Below are 12,808 nucleotides of genomic sequence, written 5' to 3' on the forward strand. Positions count from 1 at the left end.
GCAGAGTCCAACATGGGGCTCAGTCTCATGAACTACAAGATCATGACCCGAGCCGAATCAAGAGTCGGACACTTAACTGACTGAGCCACCCAGGTGCCCCTAAACATACTTTAAATTGTACAGTAAAGAGCACTAATTATATAGCTCAAAATTTTTTTTTACTAAAGTATATACCTGTGAAACTACCTCCCAGATAAAAAATCCTAGAAGCTTTCCTCATAATACCCCATAGTAACCACTATTCTGACTTCTATAACCTGCTTATTCTTGAACACCATACACTCTTTTCTATCTATCTGGCTTCTCTCATTCAATATTATGGCTGTTTGAGTCATCCACGTCAATGTGTGTGTCTATAATTCACTCTTTTCATATCTGTGTGATACTCTATCGCATGGCTATTCTGCAGTTTGCTTACCCATTCTTCTTCCATGGACATTTGGGTTGTTTCCAGCTTTTGGCTCTTATGAATAAAGCACCTGTGAATATTTTTGTACATGTCTTTGGTGGAAGTTCATACTCATTTCTCTTAGGCTATACCTAAGAGTGAGGTTGCTAGGTCATGGAGCCACATGTTTAGCTTAGTAGACATTGACAAAGAGTTTTCCCAGGTGGTTGTACCAAGTTACCCTCACCTAAAATGTCTGAGAGTTTCAGTTGCTCCATGCCCTTGTCAACACCTGGTACTATTTATTAGTCTCTTTAATTTTAACCATTCAGGATATATAGTGATACCTTACTGTGGTTTTAATTTGCACTGCCCTCAGGAGTAATGAAGTTGAATACCTTTCAAATGCTTATTGGCTTTTTGGTATCTTCTTTTGTGAAGCACCTATTCAACATTTCTGCTCATTTTAAAAACTGAGTTTTCTTTTATTTACTGATTTTTAGTTCTATTATATTCTAGATAGGAATTCTTGTTCAATACATGTATTATGAATAATTTTTTCCTAGATCATGGCTTGTCTTTTGGCTCACCTTTTCACTTAACACTGTCTTTGATGAACAAAAGTTTTTAATTTGAATGAAATCCAATTTATCTTTCATGTATAGCGCTTTTTGGGTCGTGTTTAAGAAATCTTTGTCTACCCTAATGGCCTTGCACTCTGGTCTGGATAGCCTTGTTCTTTAAAGTTTCAACAAAGAGCAGACCATGAGCGCCTTTTCCAGCCTTTGAAGTTGTTCCCTGAGCTCTATTTTCCCATAATAGTACAAGCAACCCTCAAAATGCAACGTGGCAGAGACTGTCTGGTTTGTTCAGAAGGCAAGGAGTTACACTTAATTTGGTCTCTCCAGAAGCAGGACTGACACAGGCCCCACAAAACAGACATTTAACCTAGAGGCTCCCAAAGCCAGCTGAGGTCCTATAAGAAATTTTTTTGATGGTACGAATTTGCACTCATTGCCCATTTTCAGATGTGTCATTTACACACCACGCGAAAGCACTATCTTACAAGGTAAGTCTTTACCAGGAATTCCTGGCTTGCCCTAGTTTTATCATTGAGTGGGAAAGAATCACTCTCTTTATTATCCTTGTCAAAGCAAGATACGATTACCTGTCACAGAACTAACAGTTTCTGACAGAAAGTGACAGAAATTAAAGATATGAGAAGGGAGAGAGGTGGTAAGTGAGCAGTCAGCTGAAAGAGGGAATTAAAAGGGTGAACAAGCAGAGTAACAGGAAGGGAATCGTCACTTTTCCTGAACTCTCTCAAATTTAGAAGCTCACAGATCCGAAACCTATTCAGAGGCCACTGCACCAGTCCAAGCAAGAAATAACTGGGATGTTGGCAGTGACGAAGGAGAGGATGGCTGTAAAAGGACATCGGCAGAACTAATCCACATGAAAGGAATGAAGCCTGGTCCTAATGTGCAATGTATATGTGTGCGTGTGATGTTTTCTCCCTCACCCAGTCTACCGGATGGCCCACTCATTACCACTATTATCCCTAAAGCAGACCTTTCAAACTCCCATGTCTATAGGGCCAGGCAAGTAATGTAAATGAGGGGAGCATCCCTGGATTGAGACATCAAGGAGTGGTGGAACACATCTGGAAGGTCTGAAGAACTCACTGCAGCTTTGGCTGACTATTGCCATATGAGAATAAAGATCCAATGATACCAAATCTTCTGACTTTTTCAAGAGGTGTTAGAAATTATGATTTTTCGGTGTAATTTCCCAAACACTATTAATGATGTAGGCCAAACAAAATATCTCTCTGGGTTGAATTTGACCTATGGACAAGCTCTGCAGCAAAATAAATAACGTGCACAGGTCTCCAGGATTAGAAATAACAAGAAACTTAGAAAGCTAGCATGTAGACAGAGGCTAGGCCAGGAGACAGTGAAAAAGGATTTAACTTTTAGAGACAGAACATCTAAAAGACTCAGACTTTAGAGTTAGACATGTCTGTACTGGAAAAATCGGGGGAGGAATCCTGACAAAGGTCCATTGCAAGGGGGCATAGATGAAAGAAAACTAGAATATACAAGGACCTTATTTGCTTCAAAAGGGAGGGGGTGGACATGATACACCAATATACACACACAGGCTACTTCAACTCTGTGCCTTGGTTTCCTTATCATTAAAACAGGAATAGAACCTACCTCATAGGGCTGTCATAAGGACTAAACAAAGAACTATTCATATGTCTGTCATTATCCCTTGTAAGAAATGCTTAATAAATGTTAGCTATTATTTATTATTATGAGGCACTGAGAGGTGAAGTAACTTTCAAGATTATATAGCTACTAAGGTACACTGCCTGGATGTGTAACCGGTATGATGGCTTCAGATTGTACACTCTAAACCATCAAAAGAGCTTCTGCCTCACCTTACCTTGCTGCAATGTATGTGAAGAAGTCAGATCAGATGATAACTGAAGTCCCCTCTAAAGCTAACATTTTATTCGACCAGCCAGCCCTTTAATCAGCTTATTTCAAGGCAGAAGCAGGACACATGTGATCCCACTCACATGCCTACAGACTAAAGTAAAGAGGTACAGCTTAGGCTTGGGGTAGGTCTGAGAAACCATTCCAGCACTGAATAATCCATAGGTTAAGCCAGGAAGAAAAAATGTTCAGTGTGAGGCCCCCTTATTGAGCTATGAAGATTATATTTGTTTCTAGGAGGCCCAGAATTCACTCACAAGCCCAAGCTTTAATAGGCTGAAAATTACTTACAAGCATGCTAAGGAACCACAGTAGGTTCTAAATCTAGAATCGTTAGAACACTGAGCAACATTTATCCTCTTGGGGGTCAAATGTCTCTATGAGAACCTAGTAAAAGCTCTCTTCCAACCCCTCGAAAAATTGCCATATGTGCTCAGTCAGATACACAAGCACACACAACTTTACCTGCAATTTTGAGAGTTTCAAATTCCCTAAAATCTCTCTGTAGACTTTAAGTATCCCTTGGAATAGATCTACTTAGGTCTAGGGTTGTCCTCCCAGGGGATTCAGATTTGCCCCAGGATCTAGGTTGGGGTTTCTAGGCAGCTGTGTTGAGGAGACAAATCATGTATTGCAACCCAGCATAACTAATCCTGCATGGAAAAGACAAAGACCCTTCTCTTCCTCTCCCACACCAATTCGTACTAAGAGAATTCAAACAGAAAAGATCTGTAATTCAATCCCAAAAAACCAGTGGATGAAGAACAGGAACCCAAGATTATTTCATGTCCTTTGTCTACCTCACACCCATAGAACCACACAGAATCTTAGAAGTATAGAAAAATAACAAATAAAAACATCCTAGCCCACTGTGCTCCTCTTTTTATTCCAAGAAAGGAATCAGTCAAGATCACCAATTAGCCTTATTAGATGACTTTTCTCCCATATGGGCTTTGAAAACTACAGGTTCCCCAAGAAACCATATAACCTAATTCATAACTAAAGAAGTAATCAAAACAAGAAGATAATCTTTCCCCTCATAAGACAGTGTAAGTGTTGGTAAGGGTCTGGACAAATGTGTAGTCGCATGCATAGTTGGTAGGTTTGTAAATCAGTGCAGCTTTGGTGGTGGCAGGACAATGTAACAATTTTTATTAAAAATATAAAAACAGGGGTGCCTGGGTGGCTCAGTTGGTTAAGCATCCAATTCTTGGTTTAGGCTCAGGTCATGATCTCACAGTTCGTGGGATCGAGCCTGACATTGGGCTCTGCCCTGACAGCTCAGAGCCTGCTTGGGATTGTCTCTCTCACTCTCTTTGCCCCTCCCCCACTCAAGCATGCACGTGCACACACACTCTCACTTTCTCTCTAAATAAATACACTTAAAAAAGAAATTACGTTCTGGAAAGATATAAGGAACTGCTACAGTTACCTCTGGAGAGGACTAGAGACCAAGAAGGAGAACTGTACTGATGTACAAACATGTAGAAATTATAAGTAACAGAGATAATCTGGAGATAGGATTTTTTTTTTCTTTTTTTGTTTCATTACACTTCTCTTGATATAAACCTTAAATCTAATAAGTGTTACTTTAAAATAAAACAATAATTTCACTTAGATTTTATCTATTTTAAAGTTTATTTATTTGGGGGTGGGGGGAGGAGGAGAGAGAATCCCAAGCAGGCTCGCGCTGTCAGTGTGGAGCCCAATGCAGTGCTCAAACTTATGAACTATAAGACCGTGACTTGAGCCAAAATCGAGAGTTGGTCACTTAACCAACTGAGCCACCCGGGTGCCCCAGACATTTGGTTTTTTTTTTTTTTTTAAAGAAGCCATGTTTAGTGAGAAGACAAGTAGAAAGGGGAAGAGAACCCAACTACAACACACAGTAGGAAACTGCTGGGAGAAAATCAGGAGGAGGATTAAAACACTTAACCCTTCCTCTTCTTTCAAGATACTGCAGGACAGCATGCACTATTCAAGCTTTCCACTGGGGATGAATAGCTGAGGGCCTCATTCCAGTTACTAGCTATTCATTACAATGGTAAGTATGGAGGGTAGTAGGTTGGGAGAAGGCTGACATAGTTAGCCCAAATTCTGCCCCTTATTAATATGGTTAAGGCAGAATAATTATTCTTTTTTTCCCCAGAACAATTATTCTAAAGAGTCTTAAGTAGCAGAGATTGTTACAGCTGAACACAGGGAAACAAAGGCAGAGAGCACACAGCGCACACAGTGCAAAGGCACACTAGGGGTCCTGCCACTATATGCATTTCAGTAGGGTGAGAAAGCAAGGGCTGGGTGTGTATGCACCAGAGAGGGCAGGAGAAATGTCTGCTACTCTAAGGAAACTCAGGGAGCCCTGCTCAACACCAGGAGCACCCCTCTGAGCTATACAGATCTGCTGCAATAGTTCTAGCTCCCTCTGACTGCCCCATGGAGAGAATGAGCTAGAACTAAAAATCACCAAGGGAGATAATCCTCTGTACTTAATTGCTCCCTTCATTTGAGGCCTATGAAATAAATCATAACCTCTCTTACTTTCCATGATATTCTTCTGCAATATTGCTTTACAAAGTAGGAAGTTACCTCCATGCAGAATATCCAGAGGAGCAAGGCTAGCTTTAAGTATAGGTGCCATAAAAGGTTGTCCCTCACACATGGGATTTAAAGAACATTAAAGAGCCTCCTATTTGAACCCATCCACACATTTCCCTTAATGATGCCTGAAATGCTTCTATTAATGATTTGTGCCATCAGTTGAAGATCGTCCTAAGTGTACTCTTTTAATAAAGCAAAGAGAAGGCGAAACACATTAGGTTCCCAACACTACGGCAGCTCTTAACCTTTATTGTTTTAAACCACTAGTCTGGTTGAGAAACTGAAAAAAAGCAAACTCCCGTCACAGAAAAATGCACTTAGGTGGGTACATAATACAATTTCCACACAATTTGGGGGATTCACTGTTCTCCTGAAGCTCATTTGGAAAACCCTGCAGCCTGGAATTAAGAGTCCATGGTTCGGTGGCCATGAGTTTGACACATTCTTCCCCTCCATCTCCTCCGTTCCGTCCGCCCCCCCCCCCCCCCCCCCCCCCCCCCCCCCCCCCCGCCACAAGAGCTCCCAGGCATCTGGGGAACACTGGGCCTAAAGATATAAGGCAGTACTGAAGGGAGGTTCTCACTAGTTCACCTATTTGCCTTTAATTGACTTGTCTAGAGTCAAATTACAATTTACGACTCCCTTAGCAAGGAGTGTGGATTTCTCACACTGCCTGTCTCTTGGGGACAGGGCTCCCCTGGCTTCACAGGCACCAGTATATGTTAAGAGATGTCCAACTGAGATCAACAGCCAAACAGGTTCTCACAACCCTTGCTGGTTGATCACATTACCTGAGAGCTGAGGTGGGGGAAGTTTTAACACCATATGAATAAATGGGGCTCACCTCTGAGGTTTTCGAATATCCCAGAGTCCCACTCCTTCCTTTGAATTGGCTGTGGCCAACAACCTGGGCTCCACAGGGTTAAACATGACACTGTGAAAGGCTGATGGATAGTTTGCGAGGCAGAAGGGCTCTGTGAATAGAGAAATGACAATCAGCCCCATAGCTCATTCAGCACCTCTGGGCCAGAGGCAGGCAAAGCAGGAATGTGATTGAGGAGAATCACACCCTATAGTAACTGTCCTAGTAGCCAGAGCCCCAAAGTAGTCCATCACCCCAGCAGTCACCCCTACTCACAAGGCTCCAACAAGGACTAGAACATACTTTCTGCATGCAAAGTCTGAAAACAGCAACTCTAGCACATACAAACTTAAAGCTATAATACTCAGAAACACTGAGCATTATACCTCTTCAGATCCTGTGACAAAACAGAAATGGTTACAGGAACTGGGAAGGTAAGCTATTTAACAGTAAGTAAAATTGAATTCCACATGAGCTGAAAAAATTTACAACCAATTACTGGTAGGATTATTGTACCTTAGTCCAAATTTATTAGTTTTAGAAATTAAAAGTTTTCAACTACGCAAAAATTTAATGAAGACAAAGCAAAACAATGAGAAAAATGAAGATGATGAAACATAATAGCAGTCTTCCCTTCTCTCTAAATTGCTCTCTAAATTGAGAGGAAAATAGCCTCAGTCTAGAATTTTATGATTTCATTCCCAGGATTGTAATATTTTTAAAAAGCACCTAATACTTGAACTCTTGCGTCCAGCCAGCTTCTAATCAACTTCACTTAGAAACCCTGCAGCCCTCTGCACAGACTAGCTGGCTCCAGGTGAGGAAGGAATGAATCGCCCTGCTACCCAGAAGGATATATTCCTGTGGAAGTTGTTTAGAAGCAACAGACCGCACTCCACAGTGTCGGATATCACATGGGACACTGCACAAGCCTCTGGACTGGGGCGCTCAGTCATCTCAGCCAGCGGGCAGTGCAGAGAAAGGAGAATTTCACCTACCTAGGACATGGGGACCCAGCCACAGTTGCTCCTTGGAGCTACCTTATCTTCCTGACCCTAAGAACAAGCTTCTCTTATAGCCCGAATCTCAATAATGGGGCACAGCCCAGCATGTTAAAATGCTCTGAATATAGAATAAGAAAAAGATCCAGATCCTGTCAGACAAGACAGGCAGGAAAGCAATTCTGTGTACACAGGTTATGATCTTGACAAAACTGCACTAAATGTGGGCACAGGGGTGACTGAGGGTACAGCTGGAGGAAAGAGTCTTTGAAGACAGGCAGAGTTACAGAGTGAACTTTCTATTCAGGAAATGAGCAGAAATGATGCATTTCCTGAAAAACATCAGAGAAATTCAACAAAACAATTCTTCATTCTTATACTTCAGAAGCTCAAAGAGCACATTTGGAGGAGGAGCTCACCTGGACAATCCCCCTTACACAGAGAGTATTTGCCATCACTTTCAGTTTCTATACACACATCTGAAATTAGGATGCAAGTGTATAACACACCTGTTCTCTGTAAATAACCAAGACTCTGTGCATGTCAGCACCACACACAGAGCTGGCCTTTGGTAGCTACTCTCTACAATGAAGAATTGCATCTCTATCCCCTGGGGCCATTAAGTTCCAAGGTGCTGTGGTGCTTACTGTCCAAGGGTTTGTGGAGACTCACAAGTGGCTCAAGGAGGACTGAGAAAGGTGCCTCACTTCTGACTGCTAAGGGGTAGGATGGGACCTCCAGAGACACACATCTATGCCCCAGCCCAAGAGTTTCCTCTCCCTTCCCATCTCTCCCACTCAGGTTACTCAGGTCGTCAACTGGATCTGAATGAACTCGACATCAAATTCTTCAACACAGTCCAACAGCCCTTTGACCCTACCTCCATGGGGGGACTCCCGGATGTCCCAGATAAGAACCCGGCCATCATCTGAGGAGCTGGCAAAAATGTTGTCATTCACGGGGCTCACCGACAAGCCATATACTGCATCTTCGTGAGCAAACACATCCAAGGTCTCGCTGCTGAGAGACAGAGAGCAGAGAGAGGCACACAGGCACACACATGCACACGCAGAGTGCAGAGTCCCAGCCCCAGAGTTCCTCAGGTAGGGTTCTCTCTCATTTCCAGTAGAAAGTCAATCTAGTGAAACCCAAAGGAGATTGTATTTCCTTAGAAAGTAGGTACTGAATTTCAGGTAAAAAACAAAAACTCTTCTGGGGCCCCTGGATGGCTCAGTCAGTTAAGAGTCCAACTTCAACTCAAGTCATGATCTCACAGTTCGTGAGTTCGAGCCCCGCGTCGGGCTATGTGCTGACAGCTCAGAGCCTAGAGCCTGCTTCCGATTCTGTGTCTCCCTCTTTCTCTGACTCCCTCCCCCACTCATGCTCGGTCTCTCTCTCAAAAATAAATGAATACCAAAAAAAGTTTTTTTAAATAAAAGTTCTATTAGAAAAACTTTCTATAGATTTCATGGTAAGTTTGCTTTTTGCACTACATACGCATATTTGAAAGTAACTCAAGAGATGAATTTAGTGTTTTCACTTATTGCAGAATGCATCTGCTTCTGTACAGATTTGGAGGTGGTGGCTGATTTCCAAAAACAAGGGAAAACTTTAAAGCAGCCAGGTCTGATGTCAGCAGGGGTAGAAGAGGGTTGATCTGGCAGTCTGGTATGGTAAGCATGAGCATGGCTCTGAGGCCAAGCTGTCTAAGTTCAGATCCTAGCACCACCACCTGACCTTATGTTATCTAACATCCCTACACCTCAGTTTCCTCATCTGCAGTGAGACCATAATAGTATTGCTTCACAAAATTATTTTGAGGGTTAAACTGATTAATACATACAAAGCACCTAGAATAGTACCCAGCACATAAAGATTAGTCATTATTATGTTGTTGTTTCCTTCTCTTCCAATCTCTCCCTTTAAATTTTCACCTAAAAAGTATAAGTTCATTCCAAATTTATAAACCCTTTTCTTTTTTTAAAATCCAAATTGTTTTTCAAAACAACATTGGTGTAAAGAGAATTTGCCTCTCTTCATATGAGAAACAGAGCCAGTCACCTTCACATACCAACAATCTATTTACCTTTCAACATCATGGAGGATAACTTGTTCATCATTTCCTGTAAGGGAGAAAAGCAGACATTTGAAAATTCCTGCAAAGTGCTCCCTGTCCATATTACAACATAAAATTTTAAAGTTTTCAGAAAACATATGAACAAAGTCAATGTTAATACAAAGCAGGAATATTAATTACGAAAAAAAAAGCTTTGTAAGACTAATTTCAGAAGGATAGGATATTCTTTTTTTTCTTTGAGAGAGAGAAGAGAGAGAGCATGCATGCAAGCAAGAGGGGTGGGGGGAGAGAGGGGGAGAGAGAGAGAGCGAGAGAATCTTAAGTAGACTCCACGCTGAACACAGGGCTCAATCTCATGACCAAGAAATCATGACCTGAGCCAAAATCAAGAGTCAGACGCTTAACCAACTGAGCCACCCAGGTGCCCCACGGCTAGGATATTCTTATAAAGAATTTTTGAAAGCCTTGTAGCAACTAGGTATAACATAATGAGTTTCCAAAATGAATTATTCAATTGAAAAAATATATTTTTATATATTTTATATATATATATATATATATATATAAATATAAATATATATATATATATAAAACAGCCATCGCAACAACAACAAAACTATGGCCATTAAGAAAATGAATAAATGATCATGGGTAAATTAATTCATTCATCCAATCTAGCTTTTTTTTTTTAATTAAGCAAAACACTCAACTGTGAGACTTGGAATACAGATATTCTATGCCTCAGTTTTCACCTATAAGATAGGGATAATAACTGTACATACTTCATAGGATTATTGCAATGATAAGAGTAGATTTGTAAAACCATTCAGAGTAGGGCTGAGCACTTAGTAATCTCCCAATAAGTGTTTGCTACTATTCATATCCTTATCATTTTTATAGCCATTAAAATGTGATGATTGTAGGGTTATAAATGGTAGGAAAGTTTTTATCCACATCTTTTTTCTCTTGCATTTTTCTTTTATTCCATTAAGGAATCTACAAATACTACATTCACGATTATGTGTAGTCCTGTAGTTTATATAGCCAAACATAAAAACCTTATGAAAAGACAAAAGTAAAAAAATTCCCACTCCACGCTGAAAGCACAGCCAACAGGCACTTAAACAGAAAGTAAAAGTAGTGGTAGATGTGGCCCAGGTCATCTTAAAGCCCTGGCTACAAACTCTGTCGTGGGTGCACACCGAGTAAATCAAAACCATACTAATGCCTTTTAGGCAACAGGAACAGCTGAGGGGCTAGGGATACGGGAAGAGCAGATTCTGCCTGACCCTTGAGGAACTCCCAGTCCAGCTACACAAACAGTGACAAAATGGGTTATCTTGTTATAGTGATATGCTCTACAATGGGGACACAGACAAAGGAGCAATTATTTCCTTCAGGAGCAGGTTGACAGTACATGGCAGAAGACGTCAATGTTTTTACAGGGAAGGAGACATTTGAACAGAAACTCTAATAACTCAAAACTCTTACCAATGGAAGACTCAGGGGAATTGGGGGGACCGGACAATTAATCATGACCCGTGACAGAACAGCAAGAGCAAACAATACAAGGGCACCAAAGGTGGCAAGTGGTGTAGTGGGCTAGAGTACATGATGCGGGGGAGGGAAGTGAGGCTAGAGAGGTAGACTGAAGTTTAGACTTTATCCTGTGGACACTGTAGGGTCAGAGGTTCACATGGTTAAACTTTATTTTTAAAAGAAAACTTGTATAAGTGACAAATAAGGAGGGCTAGAGACGTTGCAGAAATCACAAAGGCCACTGCAATAGTCCGGGTCAAAGATGAGGGCCTGAACCAGTGCAGTGGGTAAGGAAAGAGAGCAGAAACTAAAAGGATGAATATGAGAAGCTTCTAAGTCTAGTTGGTGAGTCACAAGATACGTGAATGAAAGAAAGGAAGGTTTGAGGATGACTTCAAGATTTCTATTAGACTGAACCAGGTGAAACTGTCATTTTTTTGTAAGTTAAAAGTGCTTGATATCAGGGGCACTTGGGTGGCTCAGCTGGTGAAATACCTGACTCTTGATTTCAGCTCAAGCCGTAATCTCAATGGTTTGTGAGTTTGAGCCCTGCATCTGGCTCTGCGCTGACAGTATGGAGCCTGCTTGAAATTCTCTCCCCCTCTGTCTGCCCCTCCTCCCCACGAATAAATAAAAATAAAAAACCTTTTAAGAAAGTGCTTCAATATAAGCAGTTTCTTAAAGTTTAAACCTAATAGCTTGAATCATTAGGTGAACACTGATAATAACTGAGAAAGGGAATCCAGGGAACAAGAGGAAGTATTTGTGCAGGAGAAGAAGACTAATAATCTTGGTTTTAGATTTGCTGTACTTAAATTGCTTTTAGAACACATAGGTAGATATTCCATGTGAAAATCTGCAGTGCAAAAGGGAGGTCAGGGTTAGAAATGCGGTGCTCAGAAAGGAGTGTGGTTGATGAAAGCCATCACCAAGAGGCTGGCTTGAGCACAGGCCATTCCAATTGTACCCTAACACAATGTTTTTCAAACAGGAGCCACGCATGGATCACAACATCAGTTTGAGTTACAACCTTTAAGATCTTTAAAAACGAGGGGTGCCTGGGTGTCCCAGTCAGGTAAGCTTTTGGCTCTAGATTTCTGTTCAGATTATGATCTCACAGCTGTGGGTTCGAGCCCCTGTCAGGCTCCAGGCTTACAGTGAGGAGCCTGCTTGGGATCCTCTCTCTCTCTCTCTCTCTCTCTCTCTCTTCAAAATAAACATTTAAAAAATATCTTTAAAAATGAAATAGAATTTTTAAAAAATCAGAATGTACCACACATAATATGGTTAAGTACTATTTTAATTGTGTGCATGTTTCTGTATGCCACATTGCAATGTAAAAAATTTTCTATCAAAAAAAACAGAAAGAATGAGAGTAAAGGATCAAAAGAACAGAAGAAAGGAGGGAAGGAAGGAGGAATTACTCTCACATACATGTCTAAACTGCTGTAATGCAGAGAAGACAAGCTATGGGAAACCATTTCTATAGCTCAGTGAAATAAAGGAAGAAAAACAAGGCTACTTTTTGGACTCTTCCATCTAAAATCTCAGCCACAGTGAATTTCCTAGGGTGGAAGTCTCCCTTCTTCTCACCTCCAGAGAATACTTTGGTGTTCCCACTGTTGAAAGCCAGGCAAAAAATGTTGGAATGGTGCTCTCCTTTCAGCTGTATGGGCTTGACTCTCGAGTGGATAGCTTGTTCCATGTGCCATAGCAGAACCCGACGGTCATCTCCTCCTTGAGAGGGGAATAAGAATCTAGGGTTAAAATGGCTGACACTTCAAGGCTGACACTCAGTTTTGCCAGCCTTGAACTCTATCCCTTCCAAAACTGCAA

The 12,808-nt window shown here is 41.3% G+C and overlaps 1 protein-coding gene across 4 annotated transcripts in view; it reads right to left on the reverse strand.

Annotated features, from left to right (window-relative positions):
• Positions 1 to 12,808, reverse strand: part of DCAF5 (DDB1 and CUL4 associated factor 5) — a 104,148-nt gene that overhangs the window by 62,020 nt on the left and 29,320 nt on the right. For 3 of the 4 annotated variants that reach the window (XM_042943599.1, XM_042943602.1, XM_042943603.1), the window contains exons 2-5: positions 12,566 to 12,709; positions 9,443 to 9,479; positions 8,237 to 8,376; positions 6,338 to 6,467 (exon numbers count right to left, since the gene is read on the reverse strand). In XM_042943599.1, coding sequence (XP_042799533.1) covers positions 6,338 to 6,467; positions 8,237 to 8,376; positions 9,443 to 9,479; positions 12,566 to 12,709 — 451 coding nt within the window. The remainder of the gene's footprint in view (positions 1 to 6,337; positions 6,468 to 8,236; positions 8,377 to 9,442; positions 9,480 to 12,565; positions 12,710 to 12,808) is intronic. The other variant, XM_042943600.1, reaches the window with a different exon arrangement.

Source organism: Panthera leo, chromosome B3, assembly GCF_018350215.1.
Source record: "Panthera leo isolate Ple1 chromosome B3, P.leo_Ple1_pat1.1, whole genome shotgun sequence".
Taxonomy (NCBI): Eukaryota; Metazoa; Chordata; class Mammalia; order Carnivora; family Felidae; genus Panthera; species Panthera leo.